Source organism: Convolutriloba macropyga, chromosome 2, assembly GCF_964194025.1.
Source record: "Convolutriloba macropyga chromosome 2, txConMacr16.3, whole genome shotgun sequence".
Classification (NCBI taxonomy): Eukaryota; Metazoa; Xenacoelomorpha; order Acoela; family Convolutidae; genus Convolutriloba; species Convolutriloba macropyga.
Genome location: NC_134469.1, coordinates 46,773,091 through 46,797,683, shown reverse-complemented (window position 1 = coordinate 46,797,683; position 24,593 = coordinate 46,773,091). Strand labels below are relative to the sequence as shown.

At 34.8% G+C, this 24,593-nt stretch overlaps 1 protein-coding gene across 2 annotated transcripts in view; it reads left to right on the top strand.

Moving 5' to 3' along the window:
• LOC142358708 (uncharacterized) overlaps positions 1–24,593 on the top strand; it is a 168,528-nt gene extending 143,935 nt beyond the window's left edge. Inside the window, exons 21-22 of one of the 2 annotated variants that reach the window (XM_075410236.1) lie at positions 10,466–11,196; positions 24,045–24,593. In XM_075410236.1, coding sequence (XP_075266351.1) covers positions 10,466–11,196; positions 24,045–24,161 — 848 coding nt within the window. In that variant the 3' untranslated portion in view covers positions 24,162–24,593. The remainder of the gene's footprint in view (positions 1–10,465; positions 11,197–24,044) is intronic. The other variant, XM_075410237.1, reaches the window with a different exon arrangement.

Below are 24,593 nucleotides of genomic sequence, written 5' to 3'. Positions count from 1 at the left end.
ATAAACAATTTTTGTCTGTTTTTATTTGATTTTTGCATTTTTTCTGATTTTCCGCTTTTGGTAGTTTTTCGTGCTCAATCTTTTATTCAGAGCTATTCTTCATTTCGCTTCTAAAAGGTGCCATTGATTAAGTGATTGTGCAGAGGAAATAACATTTTTTCAAGATAATGTTTTGGAAATCGTTCATTTTATGGAGAGTTTCATTTTGCAACTTGGTCCTTCATTTGGTTCCACTTTCCTCGGTTTTTTGTATAGTTTTTTTGCTGGTTTTTTGTTAATCGGTAGTCCTTTACTGAATGAAAAGTTATCGCAATTTGTTATGCATTTTTTGTCAAGATATTCTGAATAGTTAATTTTCCTGTTATTGTTTGGTTAGGATTGCTATAATTAGGTAGGCAATTCAGTATGTCTGTGTTCTTTTTTGTGCTTCAAGGCTTTTGCTGAATTCTTACCTCTATGTTTTTTTAAATTTGCTTAACCTTTTAATCACTTTTTCTCGTATTACATGAATCACGGTTCTTTTTTCTAAAAATTATTGACTATCGATCTTTGAGCCAATGAATTTTTTAAGGCTTGGAAATGGGGTTGCTGGTTAGCCTCTAAAGATAGCGAACTGTTTCTGAAGATATTAATATCACGATTTTCAGCAACAATTCATTAAAATTTGCAATTGATTTCATTTTTTGACGTTTTCTTATTTAATCAATTTTCATGGGCCAATGAATTTTTTCAGGTACTGCAGATGTAATACTGGACCGATTTGAAAAACAAAAATTGGCTTTGAACGTATTTTGAGATAGATATACTTAAAATGATCAAATTTTGCCTTAGGGATAAAAGCTTTAGCAATGAATATATTTCTGTTTGGTTTGTTTCTTTGTTTCACAATTTTTTGAGATGATTTTAATATTGCCAGCAATATTTATGTTCGGTTTTTGCTGGCATTGTTCAATTGATCTGCTGGTCAGGTAGAGTGTTTCTAAGTTTTTATTCAATTCTTTGAATTGTTTTTCAGGACTTGTCCTGCTATGCTTTTTTTACTTCCTCGAATAAAAATGTTTCGCTGTACGGTAGTTCTGCTTGTTCAACATTTTGCTTAATATTTTTTTGAGTTCTCTAGGCTATTTTTACCCTTCTATCTTTCTGCTAAGTGTTTTTAAACAGCAGTTAGTCTGCAAAGCAATTCAAAATTAACAGAGTCAGTGTTAAAAAGGGAAATCAGAAATAGAAATGGGATAAAACCATAAAACCCGATTTTAGATGCCCGTTACTCGAACTTTGTTCTTAGTTAACATCTTTAATGCTGATTGGTATTGATACTAGTCCCTTTGTGGAATCACTACGAAACAGGAGTATGTTCGGCTGCAAAATGACATCAAAATAGTTTGTACTTCAAAATTGTTTGTAAAAAAATTATTTTTGCACTAGCTTTTTCTCTTCTTTCAATTCCAGTCTTGCTTCTGGGATTCAGCGGTGGCTTTTTTTGGCAATCTGCCGGGCATGTTTCTACTTTGACTCCATTGGTTTTCAAAAGTTTTCTGATTGATTTGAGTTTGTAGTTTTCGCCTTTTTTGCTTTGTCTGGCATTGTTTTCCACTAGATTGTTGCATTGTGTACTCTTTTTCGCGATTCGTTAAGTCAATATTTTCTTAAGTGCGCTTTTTTTGTTTCTCAAAACACCAGTTCTTTGAAATCAAAAGCTTGTAATTGTTTCTGAATTGTTTGTTTTTGCGCTTATAATTTCATGGGGTTTTTGCCTGTTTAGTTTGATAGTGCTGTAAAAAATATTGCTGCAAAGTCAGGTCATTAGTTAATCCCCTTCTTTGCGTTGTTGTTCTTATGGTTTACGTTTTCAAGTTTAATTTTTTACTTTTTCGTTACCTAAATTGTTTGCTTTCAAAAATGGTCTGTTTCTAAAATTAGCTGTAAGATAAGCGGTGATAAGGGCCTGGTAGCCTAGTTGTTTAGGCTTTGTAATCCTACGCCGGAGATCGGGGTTCTAACCTCTGCCTTGTCAAAATTTTTGCACCCAGAAGTTTTTTCATGATAAACACCCATTAAATTAAATTTTTGAAGTTGGGCGTAATAACTTTTTCTAACTCATTTCTGTACCTGATTCTATCTTTATTTTACGGCACGCAGTTTATTCCGCAGCTGTTCCCGCAGTTTGCCAGTTATTTTTTACTGAACGGTGTTTGTATAAACTAGTAGTGCGGATCGATGAAATTCTGTTCATCGGAAGCAATTACAACATTTAAGATTCAATTTTGAGATGTTTTTAAAACCATTTTGAAAAGTTGGGATTTTTATACGAGTTTGTTTTCTTCAACTTTTTATTGCACTTGGGTAGATCTGTGTTTCAAAGTAGTTTCAACAACTGCTTTGAAACACAAATTAGATTTGCAAACAAATCTATATACGATAATTATTTTAAATCTGCTATTCAATTTAAGTGTAATTGATTTTGAGTTCTAAAAGAGTTTTTGTTTGGTTATGAAAAATTTTTGTCTGTTTTCATTTGATTTTTCGCATGTTTTCTGATTTTCCGCTTTTGGTAGTTTTTCTTGCTCAATCTTTAGCTCAGAGCTATTCTTCGTTTCGCTTCTAAAGGGTGCCATTGATTAAGTGATTGTGCAGAGGAAATAACATTTTTTCAAGATAATGTTTTGGAAATCGTTCATTTTGTGGAGAGTTTCATTTTTTAACTTGGTCCTTCATTTGGTTCCAATTTCCTCGGTTTTTTGTATATAAAGTCTTTTCGCTGGTTTTTCTGTTAATTGGTGGTCTTTTATTGAATGGAGGATTGCTACAATTAGGTAGGCAGTTCAGTATGTCTGTGTTCTTTTTTGTGCTTCGAGGCTTTTGCTGATTTCTTCCCTCTGTTTTTTTTTAATTTGCTTTACCTTTCAATCACTTTTTCTCGTATTACATGAATCACGGTCCTTTTTTCTAAAAATTACTGACTATCGATCTTTGAGCCAATGAATTTCTAAGGCTTGGAAATGGGGTTGCTGGTTAGCCTCTAGAGGTAGCGAATTGATTCTGAAGATATTAATATCACGATTTTCAGCAACAATTCGTTAAAATTTGCAATTGATTTCATTTTATTTTTTGACGTTTTCTTATTTAATCGATTTTCATGGGCCAATGAATTTTTTTCAGGTACTGCAGATGTAATACTGGACCGATTTCAAAAACAAAAATTGGCTTTGAACGTATTTTGAGATAGATATACTTAAAATGATCAAATTTTGCCTTAGGGATAAAAGCTTTAGCAATGAATATATTTCTGTTTGTTTTGTTTGTTTGTTTCACAATTTTTTGAGATGATTTTAATATTGCCAGCAATATTTATGTTCGGTTTTTGCTGGCATTGTTCAATTGATCTGCTGGTCAGGTAGAGTACTTTAAGTTTTTATTGAATTCTTTGAATTGTTTTTCAGGACTTGTCCTGCTATATTTTTTTTACTTCCTCGAATAAAAATGTTTCGCTTTACGGTAGTTCAGCTTGTTCAACATTTTGCTTGAATTTTTTTGACTTCTCCAGGCTATTTTTACCCTTCTCTCATTCTGCCAAGTGTTTTTAAACAGCAGGTAGTCTGCAAAGCAATTCAAAATTAGCAGAGTCAGTGTTAAAAAGGAAATCAGAAATAGAAATGGGATAAAACCATAAAACCCGATTTTAGATGCCCGTTACTCGAACTTTGTTCTTAGTTAACATCTTTAATGCTGATTGGTATTGATACTAGTCCCTTTGTGGAATCACTACGAAACAGGAGTATGTTCGGCTCCAAAATGACATCAAAATAGTTTGTACTTCAAAATTGTTTGTAAAAAAATTATTTTTTCACTAGCTTTTTCTCTTCTTTCAATTCCAGTCTTGCTTCTGGGATTCAGCGGCGGCTAATTTTTGGCAATCTGCCGGGCATGTTTCTACTTTGACTCCATTGGTTTTCAAAAGTTTTCTGATTGATTTGAGTTTGTAGTTTTCGCCTTTTTTGCTTTGTCTGGCATTGTTTTCCACTAGATTGTTGTATTGTGTACTCTTTTTCGCGATGCGTGAAGTCAATATTTTCTTAAAAGCGTTTTTTTTTGTTTCTCAAAACACCAGTTCTTTGAAATCAAAATCTTGTAATTGTTTCTGAATTGTTTGTTTTTGCGCTTATAATTTCATGGGGTTTTTGCCTGTTTAGTTTGATAGTACTGTAAAAAATATTGTTGCAAAGTCAGGTCATTAGTTAATCCACTCATTTGCGTTGTTGTTCTTATGGTTTACATTTTCAAGTTTAGTTTCTTACTTTGTGGTTACCTAAATTGTGCTTTCAAAAATTGTCTGTTGCTAAAACAAAATTAGCTGTAAGATAAGCGGTGATAAGGGCCTGGTAGCCTAGTTGTTTATGATTCGTAATCCTACGCCGGAGATCGGGGTTCTAACCTTTTCTAAAAGTTTTGCACCCAGAAGTTTTTTTCATGATAAACACCCATTAAATTAAATTTTTGAAGTTGGGCGCAATAACTTTTTCTAACTCATTTCTGTACCTGATTCTATCTTTTTTTTTACGGCACGAAGTTTATTCCGCAGCTGTTCCGGCAGTTTGCCAGTTATTTTTTATTGAACGGTTTTTGTATAAACTAGTGGTGCGTATCGATGAAATTCTGTTCATCGGAAGCAATTAAAACATTTAAGATTCAATATTGATGTTTTTAAAACCATTTTGCAATGTTGGGACTTTTATACGAGTTTGTTTTCTTCAACGTTTTATTGCACTTGGGTAGATCTGTGTTTCAAAGTAGTTTCAACAACTGCATTGAAACACAGAATTGTATACAAATCTATATACGATAACTATTTTAAATCTGCTTTTCAATATAAGTGTAATTGATTTTGAGTTTTAAAGAGTTTTTGTTTGGTTATAAGAAATTTTTGTCTGTTTTCATTTGATTTTTCGCATTTTTTCTGAGTTTCCGCTTTTGGTAGTTTTTCTTGCTCAATCTTTAGTTCAGAGCTATTCTTCGTTTCGCTTCTAAAGGGTGCCATTGATTAAGTGATTGTGCAGAGGAAATAACATTTTTTCAAGACAATGTTTTGGAAATCGTTCATTTTGTGGAGAGTTTCATGGTTTAACTTGGTCCTTCATTTGGTTCCAATTTCCTCGGTTTTTTGTAAATGAAGTCTTTTCGCTGGTTTTTCTGTTAATCGGTAGTCTTTTATTGAATGAAAACTTATCGCAAATCGTTATGCCAGTTTTTGTCAGATATTCTAAAGAGTTAATTTTTCTGTTAATGTTTGGTTAGGATTGCTATAATTAGGTAGGCAGTTCAGTATGTCTGTGTTCTTTTTTGTGCTTCGAGGCTTTTGCTGAATTCTTCCCTCTGTTTTTTTTAATTCGCATTACCTTTCAATCACTTTTTCTCGTATTACATGAATCACGGTCCTTTTTTCTAAAAATTACTGACTATCGATCTTTGAGCCAATGAATTTCTAAGGCTTGGAAATGGGGTTGCTGGTTAGCCTCTAGAGGTAGCGAATTGATTCTGAAGATATTAATATCACGATTTTCAGCAACAATTTGTTAAAATTTGCAATTGATTTCATTTTTTGACTTTTCAGAGTTAAACGATCTTCATGGGCCAATGAATTTTTTTCAGGTACTGCAAATATAATACTGGACCAATTTCAAAAACAAAAATTGCCTTTGAACGTATTTTTGCGATAGATATACTTCAAAGGATCAAATTTTGCCTTGTGGTAAAATCTTCAAGAGTTCTGGCTTCAAGTTTTTTTTTCAATTCTTTGAATTGTTTTTCAGGACTTGCCCTGCTACTTTTTTTTACTTCGTCGAATAACATTTTTCGCTTTACGGTAGTTCATAGCTTGTTCAACATTTTGCTTGAAATCTTTTTTGTTTTCTTTAGGCTAGTTTGACTCTTCTCTCATTCTGCTTAAAGTGTTTTTAGACAGCAGTTGCTCTACCAAGCAATTCAAAATGAAGAGAATCAGTGTTAAAAAGCGAACTCAGAAATAGAAGCGGGATAAAACCATAAATCCCATTTTTAGATGCCCGTTGCTCGAACTTGTTTCTTAGTTAACATCTCTAATGATTATTGGTATTGATACTAGTCCCTGTGTGGTCTCACTACGAAACAGGAGTATGGAGTATGTTCAGCCACAAAATGACATCAAAATAGTTCGTACTTTAAAATTGTTTGTTCAAAAGCTTTTTATAGCTTTTTAATTTTTACCTTTTTTGCTTTGTCTGGCATTGTTTTCCACTAGATGGTTGTATTGTGTACTTTTTTGCGATGCGTGCAGTCAATATTTTTTCTTTAATGCGTTTTTTGTCTCTCAAAATGCCAGTTCTTTGAAATCGAAATCTTGTAATTGTTTCTGAATTGTTTGTTTTTGCGCTTATAGTTTCATGGGTTTTTTGCCTGTTTTAGTTTGATAGCACTGTAAAAAATATTGCTGCCAAGTCAGGTCATTAGTTAAGCCACTTATTTGCGTTGTTATTCTTATGGTTTACGTTTTCAAGTTCAATTTTTTACTTTTTCGTTACCTAAATTGTTTGCTTTCAAAAATTGTATGTTGCTAAAATTAGCTGTAAGATAAGCGGTGATAAGGGCCTGGTAGCCTAGTTGTTTAGGCTTCGTATTCCTACGCCGGAGATCGGGGTTCTAACCTTTGACTTGTCTAAACTTTTTGCACCCAAATTTTTTTTCATGATAAACACCCATTAAATTAAAATTTTTAATTTGGGCGCAGTAATTTTTTCTAACTCATATCTGTACCTGATTCTATTTTTATTTTACGGCACGCAGTTTATTCCGCAGCTGTTCCGGGAGTTTGCCGGTTTTGTTTTAATTAACGGTGTTTGTATGAACTAGTAGTGCATATCGATGAAATTCTGACCATCGGAAGCAATTAAAACATTTAAGATTCAATTTTGAGCTGTTTTTAATACCATTTTACAATGTTGGACTTTTTTACCAGTTTTTTTTTCTTCGAATTTTTATTGCACTTGGGTAGATCTGTGTTTCAAAGTAGTTTCAACAACTGCTTTGAAACACAGATCTATATACAAATCTATATATGATAATTATTTGGAATCTGCTTTTCGATAATGTAATTGATTTTAAGTTTAAAGAGTTTTTGTTTGGTTATGAACATTTTTTTTTCTGTTTTTATTTGATTTTTCGCATTTTTGATTTTCCGCTTTGGGTAGTTTTTCTTGCTCAACCTTTGTAAATAAACAGGAGTATGTTCAGCTCCAAAATGACATCAAAATAGTTTGTACTTCAAAATTGTTTGTACAAAAATCATTTTTTCACTAGCTTTTTCTCCTTTCAATTCCAATCTTGCTTCTGGGATTCAGCGGCGGCTATTTTTTGTATTGTATTGTGTACTCTTTTTCGCGATGCGTGAAGTCAATGTTTTCATTAAAGCGAATTTTTTGTTTCTCAAAACACCAATTCTTTGAAATCGAAATCTTGTAATTGTTTCTGAATTATTTGTTTTTGCGCTCCTGGGTGTTTTGCCTGTTTTATTTTGATAGTACTGTAGAAAATATTGTTGCAAAGTCAGGTTAGTAGTTAATTCACTTATTTGCGTTGTTGTTCTTATGGTTTACGTTTTCAAGTTTAATTTCTTACTTTTTGCTGACCTAAATTGCTTGCTTTCAAAAATTGTCTGTTGCTAAAACAAAATTGGCTGCAAAATAGGCGGTGATAAGGGCCTGATAGCCTAGTTGTTTATGCTTCGTATTACTACGCCGTAGATCGGGGTTCTAACCTTTGCCTTGTCTGATCTTTTTTCACCCAAAAGTTGTTTTCATGATAAACACCCATTAAATTAAAATTTTGAAGTTGGGCGGAATAACTTCTTCTATCTCATTTTTGTGTCTGATGCTATCTTTATTTTACGGCACCCAAGTTATTCCGCAGGTGTTCCGGCAGTTTGCCGGTTATATTTTAATGAACGTTGTTTGTTTGCACTAGTGCGTATCGATGAATTTTGACCACCGGAAGCAAGTAAAACAGTTAAGATTCAATTTTGAGCTGTTTTTAAAACCATTCTGCAATGTTAGACTTTTTTACCAGTTTATTTTCTTCAAATTTTTATTGCACTTGGGTAGATCTGTGTTTCAAAGTAGTTTCAACAACTGCTTTGAAACACAGATCTATATACAAATATATATACGATAATTATTTTGAATCTGCTTTTGGATATAAGTGTAATTGATTTTGAGTTTTTCTAAAGAGTTTTTGTTTGGTTATAAACAATTTTTGTCTTTTTTTATTTGATTTTTCGCATCTTCTCTGATTTTCCGTTTTGTGTAGTTTTTCGTGTTCAATCTTTAGTTCAGAGCTATTCTTCATTTCGCTTCTAAAGGGTGCCATTGATTAAGTGATTATGCAGAGGAAATAACTTTTTTCAAGATAATGTTTTGGAAATTGTTCATTTTGTGGAGAATTTCATTGTTTAACTTGGTCCTTCATTTGGTTCCGCTTTCCTCGGTTTTTTGTATATAAAGTCTTCGCTGGTTTTCTGTTAATGGGTAGTATTTTACTGAATGAAAAGTGATCGCAATTTGTTATGCCAGTTTTTGTCAGATATTCTGAATAGTTAATTTTCCTGTTATTGTTTGGTTAGGATTGCTATAATTAGGTAGGCAGTTCAGTATGCCTGTGTTCAGTTTTCTGCTTCGAGAATTTTGCTGAAATCTTCCTCCTATGTTTTTTTATTTCTCTTTACCTTTCAATCACTTTTTCTCATGAATCACGGTTTTCACGTTTGACCCCTGACTTACCTCACTCAATTTCGACTAAATGGATTGTAAGTTCTTTGATTCATTGAGTTGCGAAAACTTTCTAAATTCTTATGAATAGTTTAGGGGGTCTCTAGTTTTTTTAATGGGTGGTTGTTTGTTTTCTTTGAGTCGTTTCTGGACATCTTCTGAGTAGTTTTTTTTTAAGATCTGTTCACACAATTTCATTATTTTTGAAGTCAAATTGAAAAAGTGATTTTGGTCACGCTGAAATGAGTAAAGCGAAAAAGTGAGTGGTTTTGCGGCGAGATTTTTTTCGTTCCAAAAAGTAGAGCGAGGGAACGGTATTTGAACAATACTTCGCTTTTTTGGTTGTGATTTTTTGTTCACATGCAGCAGTTCGACTTTGATTTTCAAGTTTTGCTACCTGGTAATACCAATCCATTTTTGTCCCTATTAAGTCTAGTATTTTGATAAATCAATGAAAATTCTCTGAATTGTGGCAAGTCTTGTCCTGCTAATTTTCAAGACTCGACGATGCTTTATGGTTATCTGTTTTTTTTTGATAAGTGGTTGAGCAAGAAAACCGGATGCTCAGGGAGTGAATAAAGTTTGGAAAACTTGTTTCAGTGAACAAATTCGAAGAGCAGAGAAAGGAGTGATTCTTTTGTTCATGTCTTCTTTTGAAACAGAGCGAGAAATGTAGGCGTAAAATTTTTTTGCTAAGCGAGCAATTTTTTTGTTCATGTGCGGCTTTATCAAGCTTTTTATTGAATTTTCTATGTTGTCTAAAAGGTTACAATTTTCAGGTTGTTTTGATAGCGTTTCAAAGGTTTTTCGGTTATTTGAAGGTTTTTCTACGAAATTGAAAACGTAATTGAATTTTCGTTTTTTAAATTACTTTTTTGTTAGTTTCTTATTTCGATTGCGTTTTCTGTCTGTTCTCTCTTCCGATGCTCACTGCCATCAGAAACTAGTAATTTTACAGGCTGTTTTATTGGCGGATACATCTTCAAATCGCTTCCGGAATTCTTCCTGCTTTTTTTTTTACTTCGTCGAATAAAATTTTGTTTGTTTCCATTTCTCATTTTGCCGCTGTTTCAACATTGCATGAAATCGTTTTGATTTATTCAGGTTAGTTTCATTTTTCGCCCATTCTGCTCAAAGAGCTTTTAAAAAGCAGTTCATCTGCAAAACACAGTTCGTCTAACAAAAAGCAGTTCGTATCAAAACACGGAAATCAAAAACGAAGGAAACAGGATAAACTCATACCCTTTTTAGATCCCAACTACTTGGCTTAGTTCTTATAAGTCTTTGTTATCATCTCTTATGCTTATTGGTTTTGATACTAGCCCCATGTATCCTCTCATTTAGAAGCAGGTGTATGTCTAACAAGGAAACTAAATCAAAATAGTTTGCACTTTGAAAAATGTTTTTGTACATCAATCAATTTCTCCATTTCTTGCTGTTCTTTCAAACCTCAATCCTTATTGGGGTTATGAGAATCAATGGCGCCTATTTTCTGGCAATATGTCGGGTATCTTTGCAATTTGCAGCTGCCTTAAAAAATATTGTTATCAAAGAGCTGCCCTCAGTGGTTCCTCGCTTTGGAGGGTTTATATTCATAGTTATTATTCATCTGAAAGTTCAAATTGAACTCCACGCCTGTTTTTTTGTCTATAATTTTGACTTTTTTGCAGATCCCTACTTGCCAGGAGTTGATTTCAAGGTATCACTCTTCAACAATTCCGATGAGGCTCCGATTGGATTAGATGCAGAACAATGTGACGAAGAGCTTGTTTCGCAACGTCAGAGGTATTGCGGTCTCAAAAGCGTGTCCAAAGGTGCTGAACCAATCTGGCCACCTCGACCCATTGGATCCAAATTTTCCTCTGAAAACAAAGATAAGCATATAGGCGAAAAGGTTAAAACGAGGGATGTGGAGATTCTGGAAGCAACTGTAAACAGAAAACAGAGCAAATACTTTGGTCCAGATGGCGAAAAACTAATCACACAATGTCGGTCAACAAGTGCGGAGAACCTGCTTATAGACAATTCGTCAATTTGGAGTTCTGAACAGCGATCAGCGAATGAAGCTAGATGGAACGCAACTTGGAACTCTAAGCTGGCACCCTTGCCGCTGCTCGAGTTCAACGAATCCAGTAATGAAGCAAATGAGGAAACGGTTCAGAGCTCATTTGGATCAAGAGAGAAATTGGGTTCTAATGCAGACATCTCCAGGCTTTGGGACAGAGATGCACTAATACCGGAGCACACTTTTGGTCCAAGGAGCAATGGGTATGGTCCCATAGGATATGAGCAAGGGACGAGCGTTGGACTCGGAAACGGAAATTCTTTCTCAAGTGACATGAACATTTGGTGGAAACCAGAGAACCATTTCTTTGCTCCTCCTACACAGTCGACTCGTTGGGTCAGTTTTTAATGGAATGTGAACTTTTTAGCCGGCTGTAATTGTGCTCGTTTTTTTTAATATGCAAAAAATGCTTTGTTTCTACTTCTCTATCTTTTTCCCATGTAAAAACTGGATTGTATTGCTTTTTTTGTAAATCTCGTGGAGAGAGTCAAGGAAATTCAAATTGTGATGAAATTGCTGAGATGTAAATAAATTCAAATAACAACTTCGAAGATTTTGATTTAAGCGGGGTCCATGTTTTAGGGTTTTGTTATTTGCTCTTAAACGAAGTTTGTAGCAATTATATTATTCTGGTTGCATTTTTGCAATTTTTCGCCTGACCGATTTTTCTTCTGAACGTTTTCTTCTTAAAAATTTTCTTCTCAAAAATGGGATAAACAGGTAAAGCCTGGAAGGCATTAGGTGGCCGAGCAGCTATCTTTGAGCCTTACGTTTTACTAGCCCTAGTCTCTAAGTATGCGATTCACTGAAACTATTTTGAGGAAACAATTTCATGGTGTGAAGGGCGGTTCTTTATTAATAGCCGCCTCAAATTCGCAGTCGGCTATTATAGCATTCCTCGAAGAGGAGTATTGGAGAAGTCCTTTTTTTAATCAATTTTCTGGAGTGATTTTTGTAGCGGGAAATGAAACGCGTGAAAAAAAATTGGAGTGATTTTGTTGCTGAACAAAATGAAGAGTGGAGCGAAAACAGAGTGGTTTTTTTTGTTCATATCGCTGTTTACTAGAGAGCGAAAAAATGAGGTGTGAAAAATCATTCTGTAAGCGAGCGAAGTTTTTTTGTTCACGTGCGGCATTTTAATGCAGGTTATTTTTTAATTTTTTGTGAAGAGGTTTTGATATAGTTCTGTTTTAATGTTAGGCTGGTTTTGGTAGTGGTTTGAAGGTTTCTGGAAATTCATGAATTTTATGCTAATTCGGAGTTTTTTCATGTATTTTGCCGATTTTCGGCTATTTTTTGCGTTCTTTTGACGATTGTTTTGTTTTACTGGCTCAAATGGGTATTGAAAAGACCTCTTCTACTTGAGAAAATTCTAGATAACAATTGGTTAAAGTTTTATGGATATGCATTTTTTGGCGGGAAATATGACAAAAAATGGCGTAAATTGGAATCTATTATGACTTGCCTATTGTTTTGCGAGCACCTGGATACCCTATTGGCTTTAAAGAATTTTTCTTTGAGTTTATATGCTTTTTTATTATAAAAAAAGTTTTTAAATTTTTCAGTTTTTTAGCGCAAGTTAATTATAAGAGCTTTTTTCATAATTTGGCCTCAAGATTTTTTTAAGTATTCACATAAGTGGTTTTAGTAAGTACTGGTCGTTTTGATGAACTAACTTTTGCAGGTATAGTTTTTTCCGGACCTCAATTTATCAGGTTTTTTTACTCATATTTTAACAGATTTGGTTTATTGTTTTTACTTTTTGTATTAATTTTTCCGGCTATGTTTCTTTGAGATCTGTTCACACATTTTCTTGATTTTTTGAAGTCAAATTGTATTAATGATTTTGGTCACGCCGAAAGGTGAAGTGGAGCGAAAAAGCGAGGGGTTTTGCGGCGTGAAATTTTTTTGCTCTAATTTCAAAGTAGAGTGAGAAAACGGTGTTTGAACAAAAATTCGCCTTCTCGGTAGTAGTTTTTTGTTCACATGCAGCAATTCCGCTTTGATTTTGTTTTTTTTTCGAATTTTTGGTCCAGATTTTTTTCTAAATCGTTTTCCCGATCCATTCATAGTTCATTCTAGACCTAGTTTTTTGTTTGAACTAAATTTCCATTTCTCGCTAATGGTTTTTTTCACATGCGGCATTTTTTCATTGATTTTCTGTTTTTTTATATATATTTTTGATCTGATTTGTTTAGAAATGGTTTTTCCAAGTCACTCACAGTCGGTTCCAGGTCTAGTTTTTTGTTTAGTCAATGAAAATTTTTTGAATTATACGCCAGGACTTGTCCTGCTATGGTTTTATTTTCTACGCTGGACGGGTTTTCTATTGATACCAGTCTCAATTCTCTACGATGAATATATCGATCGGCCAAAATTGACTGAACAAAAAAAACCCATTTGAGTATATAGCTCCTCCCCCCACCAGTAGGTTGGAACAATAATTTACATCAGTAGAACACTTTTTCTTTTACAGATCTAAAGGCATGGGTTGTCCGTACTCAGAATTTCATACAAGTGAACAAAATTGCAGCTGTTGGTGGATTGTAAATGATCAAACTTTCTACAGTGCTTCCTTGATGTTTAGTACAACTTCGCTTAACATACTACTGCAAATGCACTCATGTATATTTTCATCCGTTCATATTTCATCTAGGCCTAGTTGTTTGTTTTAACCAAATTTCCATTCCTCGCTAGTGGTTTTTTGTTCACATGCGGCATTTTTGCGTTGATTTTCTGTTTTTTTTAATGATTTTTTTATTAATTGCTTTTCCTATTCACTCGTAGTCCGTTCTAGGCCTAGTTTTTTGTTAAGTCAATGAAAATTCTTTGAATTGTACGTCACAACTTGTCCTGCTGTGTTTTTTTACTTCGTCGAATAAAAGTTTTTTGCTTTACCTTAGTTCACAGCTTGTTCAACATTTTGCGTGAAATTTTTTTGACTTCTCTAGGCTAGTTTCACTATTCTTTGATTCTGCTAAAAAGTGATTTTAGGCAGCAGTTGCTCGGAAAAGCAATTCAAAATGAACAGAGTCAGTATCAAAACACGAAAGCAGAAAAAGAAACGGGATAAACAGATAAAGCTCGATTTTAGATGCCCATTACTCGAACTTTGTTCCTAGTTACCATCTCTAATGCTTATTGGTATTGAATCTAGCCCCTAAGTGGTCTCACTCCGAAACAGGAGTATGTTCAGCTCCAAAATGACATCAAAATACTTTCGGTACTATCTGCTTAAAATCGTGGTTTGAAACCTCTAAATAGCTACAATTTAATTGCCGTGAATGTCTTAAAAATTAATTTTCATAAGTAATTTTCATAAATAAACTTCTTAAAAACTGGGTACTATGTTGGCAGTTCTTCTTGTCTAACCATGTATCCAAAATTGAATAAAAAATTTTAATAAGATCATTAACAAATGATGCGAGTAATGAGGTTTGTGAATGAAATACTTGTTTAAGTTATCCAGCCTAATGTGTTTTTATCTGCATTCTGTAACCCCGTCGGAGTTTTAACGACATGCAATGATGAAGAAGAGTTGTGTTCCTGTGAATTGATTTTAAAACAAAATCAGTCTTCAAGCGAGTGACAACAATTCAATTGTTCTCGAGAGTTCCAAGCATTAATTTTATACGTGTATTTTATGTAAAAGTTGCTCTTGACCGTTTTTGTGCTTTTATTGTAGAACAGTCTATCGAGTTTTTTTTTACGTTATGGAACAATTTTTTTCCGCTTTGGCTTAGTTCTCAGCTTTTTAAATTTCTTGTTTGAAATCGTCTGATTTCTCTAGGCTGGTTTCTTTCTTCGCTCATTCTACCCAAAATTCTTTTAGACAGCAATTGCCCAGCAAAACAGTCTAAAATGAACATAAATGGTATCAAACCACGAAATCAAAAAAACGAAAGAGCCCATTTTTAGATACCCGCTCCCGCTACTTGAACTTAGTTCCTATAAGTATGTTACCATCTCTTATGTTTTTTGGCATTGATACTAGCCCCTGTTTCGGATGATTGAGAAACAGTAGTAACTAGAAATATACAATCAAATTAGTTTGCACTTTAAAAATTTTCTGGTCCAATAATCAAATTTTCTCATCGTTTTTCTGTTCCTTCCATATCAATAGGTGTTACGGGAATCAATGGCAGCTATTTTCCGGCAATCTGGCTGGTATGTTTAAGTTCTACTTGGACAGAGGCCTTGGCACGTGGATTTTTGGGTTATTTAAAGTCTGACTAAAAGATGATGACTTTTTTGCAATTCTTCTTGTTTTTTTTTCCTTTTTTGTTTTTAATGGCCGCCGTCGGCCTGTCAACGGCTATTATTTAGGCGCTATCCTTTTTTTTAATTGTCTTTACCTTTTGATCAATTTTTTTGTCTATAAGTCGCAATATTCACGTTTGACCTCCTGCTTACTTCATTCACTGTTTGACTACATGGATTTTAAAGTCTTTCACGCATTCAATTACGCAATATGGTGAATACTGCCACTCAAAAGATAAAAGAGACGGGATAAACCGATAAAGCCCGGTCATTAAGTAGTTGATAATTAGGTTTTCAAAGTTCCTTAGAGTGTTTGCTTGCAGACATTGGTATTAAGCTTATTAGTTTTGAGTTTAGAAGCTGAATTAAGTAGAGTATTAGAATCCAACTGAAACTGCACGCCAACTTGGAATACTTTTTGATACAGAAAAAAATTCGTTCAATTTTTTTTATTTTTGTTTCAATCCCGATGAGCCTCAAGCGCGTTCAAGGCGGCAATTTTCCGACAATCTGCTAGCTATGCTTACTTTTTTATAAACACTGACTAATATCCGTGGAAATGGTTGTACAAATTGTAACTTATCTTTTTTAAAGCCTGCATCACCAATCAAACCAAGAAAATTTTGACTCAAATGAAGAGCAGGACACCGACTTCTGATCTTAGAAAGTTGTAATAAAATAGTTTCATAATGACGATTTAATTTCGCATTGACAGATTTTTGAATTTTTTTGAAACGCAAAACAGTTGTTTCTGCTGAAAATTTTATTTTTAAAAGTCAAGAACTGTCGAATCTTCCGTAAATTAATAGCAAAATGATCTCGTCTCAAATAGTTCATTTTAAACGGTTATTAACACCTACGATGCACTAGGGATAAAAATTAGCGAATTGTTTTTATCATTAAAAATCCTCGAATCATCCTTCTCATTTTTTTTGTTGAGAAAAAATCTTTGCTGAATTAATTGCTGACATATTTTACTTCGATATAAATGCGTAGGACAAAAGAGCACTTAATCATTAGGTCATTGCCGTTAAATTTCAAATCGGTTCAAAATCTTCACTTTCGGAATCGGCTAAATTGAACGGCATGTTTTGCGCTGAATTAGCTGAATTTGTGCAAAACGGCTGAGCATCCGAAAATATTTTGCCGAACAATAACTACTTAATAAATGGTACTTTTTTTGTTTTTTATTTTAATTGTTATCAATAGCCGCCGTCGCCCTCTCAACGGCTATTATTTAGACGCTCTCCTTTTTTAATTGGCTTTACCTTTTGATCACGTTTTTTGTTTTACGTAAGTCGCAATATTCACGTTTGACCTCCTACTTACTTCACTCACTGTTTCAACTGAATGGATTTTAAATTTTTTCACGCATTCAATTACGCAATGTGGTGAGTCCTGCCAGTCAAACGATAAAAGAGACGGGATAAACCGATAAAGCCCGGTCATTAAGTAGTTGATAATTAGGTTATCAAAGTTCGTTAGAGTGTTTGCTAGCTGACATTGGTATTAAGCTTGTTGGCTTTCAGTTTAAAAGCTGAATTAAGTATAGTTTTAGAATCAAACTGAAACTGCACGCCAACTAAGAATACCTTTTGACACAGAAAAGAATTTGTTCAGTTTCTTTTTCTTTTTGTTTCAATCCTGATGTGCATCAGGCGCGTCCAGGCAGGCTATTTTCCGGCAATCGGCTGGCTATGCTTACTTTTTTATAAACACTGACTGAATTAGGTGGAAATGATTGTATAAGTGTTAATATATCTCTTTAAAAGCCTGCATCACCAAACCAAGGAAATTTTGACTCAAATGAAGAGCAGGACAGCGAATTCTGATGTTAGAAAGTTGTATTTAAATAGTTTCATAATGACGATTTGATTTTGCACCGACAGCTTTTTGAATTTTTTGAAACGCAAAAGAATTGTTTCTACTGAAAATTCCATTTTTAAAAGTCAAGAACTGTCGAAACTTTAGTAATCGAATAATTTTGGGTTCAAAAAATTAATAGCAAAATGATCTCGTCTCAAATAGTTCATTTTAAACGGTTATTAACACCTACGATGCACTAGGGATAAAAAATAGCGAATTGTTTTTATCATTAAAAATCTTCGAATCATCCTTCTCATTTTTTTTGTTGAGAAAAAATCTTTGCTGAAATAATTGCTGACATATTTTACTTCGATATAAATGCGTAGAACGAAAGAGCACCTAATCATTAGGTCATTGCCGTTAAATTTCAAATCGGCGCAAAATCTTCACTTTCGGAATCGGCTAAATTGAACGGCATGTTTTGCGCTGAATTAGCTGAATTTGTGCAAAACAGCTGAGCATCCGAAAATATTTCGCCGAACAATATATTGGTAACTAGAGGTTCAAATCAAACAATTTAGCGACCCTTAATGGTCTATGAATAACCAGACAGCGTATTCAGTCTACGCTATATCTGGAAAGTTCCTGAAGCAATCAGTGTTAGCTTGAATTATACCCTAACCGTACGGAATACTCGTGAACTCTATCATTAGAATATTTTGCGGTTCATGGGCATTCTAATTAAAACTTCCTGCGGTAAACATATCGATCGGTCAAAATTGACTAACAGAAAGCAGATGAGCATAAAAATCCCCAACCCATTAAGTATGGCTTGAACAAAAAGAGGCATTTGAATTTCTTGGGAGTTCTGAGAAATATTACAGTAATTAATCGGTATTATAACTCTTCTATTTTGCTTTGTTTTTATCTTATGGAAGGTGTTATGACGGTGCTGTGGCTGTGCTGTGCTAACAGAATTTATCGGTATAATTACCTTTCTAGTTAAGGGTTTTCGTTACCTTTTTTCCCAACGCAAATTTGGTAAAGAAAAGTTATCTGCACAAAGATTATTGTACAAGTTTTACTGCAGCAATAGAGCTGCAGTAAGCACGGATAAAAAGGGGTTATCAATATACCAGAGGATCATAATTCTGGTGACAACAGCCCGTCTTTTTATGAGAGTGAAATTAAAGCGTCTTTGTGTGCTGTCAATCATTAAAAGATCTGTTTATGCTTCAATTTCAACTTGATAAAAAATAAGGTTTTAATGAAAGAGGCATAGTGATGTCAAAGGTGAATGTGAATGATCTGTGTTTCTGCCTACTCGAAGACTTTTTCCAGTCGCCTTTTTTAATGAGAAAGACACTGAGTTGCAGACAGCGGAAAGAAATAAGAATAATGAAGTGAAAAGTTTAAAGAATGAAAAGACAGTTTGAATGTAGCCAATGAAGCAGGAACTTTCAGATTGCTTTACAAGAAAGATATCTAGCTAGCTTGAAAAGATTGCTACTTAATAAATGGTACTTTTTTGTTTATTTTATTTTTTAATTGTTATCAATAGCCGCCGTCGCCCTCTCAACGGCTATTATTTAGACGCTCTCCTTTTTTAATTGGCTTTACCTTTTGATCACGTTTTTTGTTTTACGTAAGTCGCAATATTCACGTTTGACCTCCTACTTACTTCACTCATTGTTTCAACTGAATGGATTTTAAATTCTTTCACGCGTTCAATTACGCAATGTGATGAAGTCTGCCAGTCAAACGATAAAAGAGACGGGATAAACCCATAAAGCCCGGTCATTAAGTAGTTGATAATTAGGTTATCAAAGTTCGTTAGAGTGTTTGCTAGCTGACATTGGTATTAAGCTTGTTTGCTTTCAGTTTATAAGCTGAATTAAGTATAGTTTTAGAATCAAACTGAAACTGCACGCCAACTATGAATACCTTTTCACACAGAAAAGAATTTGTTCAGTTTCTCTTTTTCTTTTTTTTTCTTTTTGTTTCAATCCCGATGTGCATCAGGCGCGTCCAGGGAGGCTATTTTCCGGCAATCGGCGGGCTATGCTTATTTTTTATAAACACTGACTGATTTAGGTGGAAATGATTGTACAAGTGGTAATATATCTTTTTTAAAGCCTGCATCACCAAACCAAGGAAATTTTGACTCAAATGAAGAGCAGGACAGCGAATTCTGATGTTAGAAAGTTGTATTAAAATAGTTTCGTAATGACGATTTGATTTTGCACTGACAGCTTTTTCAATTTTTTTGAAACAATTTTTTTTTTTGAAACAATTTTTTTGTTTCTACTGAAAATTCCATTTTTAAAAGTCAAGAACTGTCGAATCTTTCGTAATCGAATAATTTTGGGTTCAAAAAATTAATAGCAAAACGATCTCGTCTCAAATAGTTCATTTTAAACGGTTATTAATACCTACGATGCACTAGGGATAAAAATTAGCGAATTGTTTTTATCTTTAAAAATCTTCCAATCATCCTTCTCATTTTTTGTGCTGAGAAAAAATCTTTGCTGAAATAATTGCTGACATATTTTACTTCGATATAAATGCGTAGAACGAAAGAGCACCTAATCATTAGGTCATTGCCGTTAAATTTCAAATCGGCTCAAAATCTTCACTTTCGGAATCGGCTAAATTGAACGGCATGTTTTGCGCTGAATTAGCTGAATTTGTGCAAAACAGCTGAGCATCCGAAAATATTTCGCCGAACAATATATTGGTAATTAGAGGTTCAAATCAAACAGTTTAGCGACCCTTAATGGTCTATGAATAACCAGACAGCGTAATCAGTCTACGCTATATCTGGAAAGTTCCTGAAGCAATCAGTGTTAGCTTGAATTATACCCTAACCGTACGGAATACTCGTGAACTCTATCATTAGAATATTTTGCGGTTCATGGGCATTCTAATTAAAACTTCCTGCGGTAAACATATCGATCGGTCAAAATTGACTAACAGAAAGCAGATGAGCATAAAAATACCCAACCCATTAAGTATGGCTTGAACAAAAAGAGGCATTTGAATTTCTTCCTGAGTTCTGAGAAATATTACAGTAATTAATCGGTATTATTAATTGCTCTCAAACGAAGTTTGTAGCAATTATATTAGTCCTGTTGGTCTTTTTTAATGCGATTTTTCGCTTGACCGATTTTTCGTCTGACGCTTTTGACTTTTCGTCCTCAAAAACGGGATAAACAGGTAGCGACCAGCGGGCATTAAGTGCTCTTAGAGCCTTTCAGCTCTGTTTCACAGCTCAAACTTTTTGGAGACTCTCAAACGACCGCTCACCGTTCGTTTGAGAGCAATTCGCCCGACGTTAGTCGGTTATGTTAACTCTTCTATTTTGCTTTTTTTTATCTTATGGAAGGTGTTATGGCGGTGCTGTGGCTGTGCTGTGCTAACAGAATTTATTGGTACAATTACCTTTCTAGTTAATTGCTCTCAAACGAAGTTTGTAGCAATTATATTAGTCCTGTCGGTCTTTTTTAATGCGGTTTGTGATTGACCGATTTTTCGTCTGACGCGTTTGACTTTTCGTCCTCAAAAACGGGATAAACAGGTAGCGCCCAGCGGGCATTAAGTGCTCTTAGAGCCTTTTAGCTCTGTTTCAGCTCAAACGTTTTTGGAGTCTTATACTTATGGTGTGAACAGCGGTTCTTAGAGGTTGAAGATACCCCCACTGTTGACACCCCGCACTACTGCCCCCGTCCCCCCAACGCGCTGTTGCCGCCCACCCCTCTGCTGCCCCCCCCCCCCCATCAGCCCCCAGGTGCACCCCAACCCTCACCGTGGATACTGACGAACCATCGATGGATACTGACGGACCCCCCCCCCGTACTATTACCGCCATCCCCCCACCGCGCTGTTGCCACCCCCATCAGCAACCCCCGTGACCCCCCCCCCCCCCCCCCCACCCCGTAGCTAGCTACTGAGGAACAACCGCTCGCTAGATACACGCAAATTTATACTAATTTTCACAATTATTTTCAAGCTTTTTGAAAATTTTTCTTTTTTTAGGTTTATCCAGCCTGAAGAGCCAAGGAGCCTCCTCTAGTGTTTGTTAATAGGTTACTCTATAGTTTCTAGATGTACTGAAATTTTTTTCAAAATTTTAACATCACGAATTTTAACTTTTTTTTGACAAAAATAGCATTTTATGTTTTTTTGGACATTTGTTGTCATTTTTCAGCCTCAGGATCCAGAAAACCTCCTTAAGGGTTTGATAATAGTTCGCTGCATAGTTTTTAATTTTAATAGAATGGTTTTTAACGTTTTAACTTGATTGATTTCAGTTTAAGTTTCAGATTGAACGGTTTAAGTTGTTTGATAAAACTTGATTTTTTTTTCAAATTTTTTCAAATTTATTGTCATTATGGAAGTTTTTCCAGCGCCAGGAAGCAGGAAACCTCCTAAAGGCTTTGATGATACGTTATCGAAAAATTTTTACTGGCCCTAGAATAGTTTTCAACTTTTTAATATCAAAAATTTTATCGATTTTTTTTTTTATAAAACTTGCATTTTTTAAGTTTTTAAAGTTTTTTGTCATTTTATTGGTTTATCTAGACTCAAGAGACAAGGAACCTCTAGTTTTTTATAATAAGTTATTGTATAATTTCTAGATGCAATTGAGTGTTTTTAAAGGTTTTAACATCGCTAATTTTTTTGAAAATTTTTTGGCAATCTTCATGTTTTTTGAAATTATTTTTAGGTTTTTCCAGCCTCAATAGGCAAGAAAACTTCTCCAGGCTTTGGTAATAGGTCACTGCATAGTTTCCAGTTGCAATGTTTTGTTTTTCAAGATATTAATTTCTCGAATTTGAGCAATTTTTTAAAAACCAAATGCAATTTTTCAAGTTTTTTTTGAACATTTTATGATTTTCATTTTTTCGTGCACCAGTGACGTCTTTCGAGGTTTAATAGTAAGCTGCTGCTTAGTTTCCAGAGTTAGTGGAATGGTTTTCATTATGTAATGACTCGAATTTTAGCAATTTTTTAATAAAGTTTAATTAAAATTTTTTTGAAAAATTATGTTCCAAGCGTATGTATCTTTGTAGGCCAGCGAACCTGTTTTAGGCTTGAAATAGGGATACTGGATAGTCTCTTGAGACAATGGAATGGTGTTCTGAAGATAATAATATCACGATTTTTGGCAAGATTTTGTTGAAATTTGCTGTTGTTTTTAAAATTTTTGATTTTTTTTTTGTTCTTTTCTGAGTTTGACTAGCATTACTGGCCAACGAAGTTTTTTTAAGTCTTGCAGATGGGTTACATGACAAAACCCAGAGTCAAAAAAATTTTTGAACATTTTCTTAACTGCGTTATGTGGAAACTTTTCTTCTGAATTTTGAACTTTCAGTTTCTATATGATTTAGTTACTAACAAGGCTAGAAAACTTGAAGTTGTATTGTCGAAACTCATCATGGAAAAAATTCCTAGTTCTCTCTCTGTGTGTTGGATGGTGTTTCTTTTTTTCTCTTTCTCCTTCACGTTATATCTCGCACTCTCTATCACTATCTCTCTGTCTCTCTCTCTCTCTCTCTCTTTCTCCTTAACTCTTTTGTTGATGCCGCACTTCAGCGGCTGTTATGTGGCGTGTGGTCTATTACCCTAACATCACGCCCCTTCAATCAAGGTAAAGCTAACCTCACTAAACAGTGGTTATGTACTGACGAAGCCAACTGCTCGCCGGTCGTTTGAGAGCACTTCGCCCGACGTTAGTCGGTTATGTTTAAGGTTTTTCTTTACTTTTTTCCGAGCGCAAATTTGGTAAAGAAAAGTTCTCTGCACAAAGATTATTAATTGCTCTTGAACGGAGTTCATAGCAATTATTGTAAACGTATGTGTCTTTTTATGACTCAAAGAGGAATATTGAGATTCTACAGGTTTTTTAAGCAGAAACCAAGTTTGTTCATGAATTGAATTTTTACTTCTTTCTGTTTGAGCATTTACTTCCATTTTTGATTGTTGATTTCTGTTTTCGAAAGTTGGACTTTAACAGTAGCTTCGGTTGTAATGTATAGCAATTAGGAACTGCTGGTTAATGTTCAAAGTGAAGAGGTCATTTTGAGATTTTTTGTTCCTATATAAGTCATCCCTAATTATCTAAACTACACCGCACAACCCCCCCCCACCACCTTTCTACCCCCCAACACCTACCTACCTACCCCCCCGAACTTACCCCCACCTACCCCTACCCCCTGCCTTCACCTAGCTCCCCCCCCCCAACTACTCCAGAACTACCCACCTCCTCAACCTATCTACCCACCCACCCACCTACCTATCCCCCCACCTACCTACCCACCCCCGCCCTATCTTACCCCCCAACTACCCCTATCCCTATCTACCCACCCACCCCACCTAGCCCCCCCCCCGACCTAAAATGTGGTTTTTTGGGCTACATTTGTTTTTTTTTCTCTTGTCTATTTTGATGTTGTGATTTCGGTAAGGTTAGGTTAGAGATTATAATGCACGACGATTCTACCGGCTATGTTTTTTAATGCAAAATTTTTGCTTGACGGTTTTGACTTCTCGAGTGACTTTTACGCCCTTGACCTTTTGCGTTTCGTGTGATCTAAAATTTTCTCTCAATCACAATTTCAAGCAGCTGAACTCAATTAGCGGCAATTTAATACTAAAAGTCAAATGAAAAGTGCGCCAAATTTAGTGACATTTTTCACTCTAAATCTTAATAGTGGTATATTTTAACCTCTAATGTGGTTATTTATAGCCCACTTTTGATTGTCTTAGTCTCATATAGCCCCCCCCCCCCCCGACTGAAGCAGGCTGCAATTGATTAGAGCTCCCACTAGTCGTTCGAGAGCAATTCTTCCGACGTTTAGTCGGTTATGTTTATACAAGTTTTGCTGGAGCAATTGAGCTGCAGTAAGCACGGATAAAAAGGGGGATATCAATATACCAGAGGAGCAAAATTCTGGTGCAACAGCCCGACTTTTTATGAGAGCGGGATTAAAGCGTCTTTGTTCACTGTCATGTATTAAAAGATCTCAGTTTATGCTTCAATTTCAACTTGATTAAAAATTAGTTTTTAATGAAAGAGGCATAGTGACGTCAAAGTTGAATGTTAATGATCTGTGTTTCAGCCTACTCGAAGACATCTGCCAGTCGCCCCTTTTAACGAGGAAGACACTGAGTTGCAGACGGCTGAAAGGAGAAAGAATAATGATGGAAAAAGTGAAAAGAAGGAAAAGACAGTTTAAATGTAGCCAATGAAGCACAAACGCTCAGAAGGTTGATTTACAGGAAAAGACTCTAGTTGGCTAGAAAAGATTGCTACTTAATAAATGGTACTGTTTGTTTAGTGGCGGTCTTTTACTTCTTTCTATTTTTGTTCTACGTCTTTTTAATACAGATAATCACGTGATCTCTCTAACCGCACTTAGCAATTGTTTATCACTCGAGAAAAGGAACTCACTTCAAACAATTTTTTCCATTCTGATTCAATTAAAGCGTATCTCCGAAAGGAAGTGGCAAGTGATTAGTAGATTAATTAACCAAATCAGATTAATCGATCAAACATCCTCCCTCTGGTAGTAATTATTCTTACTGTAATTTCTATCGAAAGCAATTACTAGTGACGCACGATAAGATCGAAAGGTCTAAATAGCAGGGCAAAATTTATGGCGCCGAAT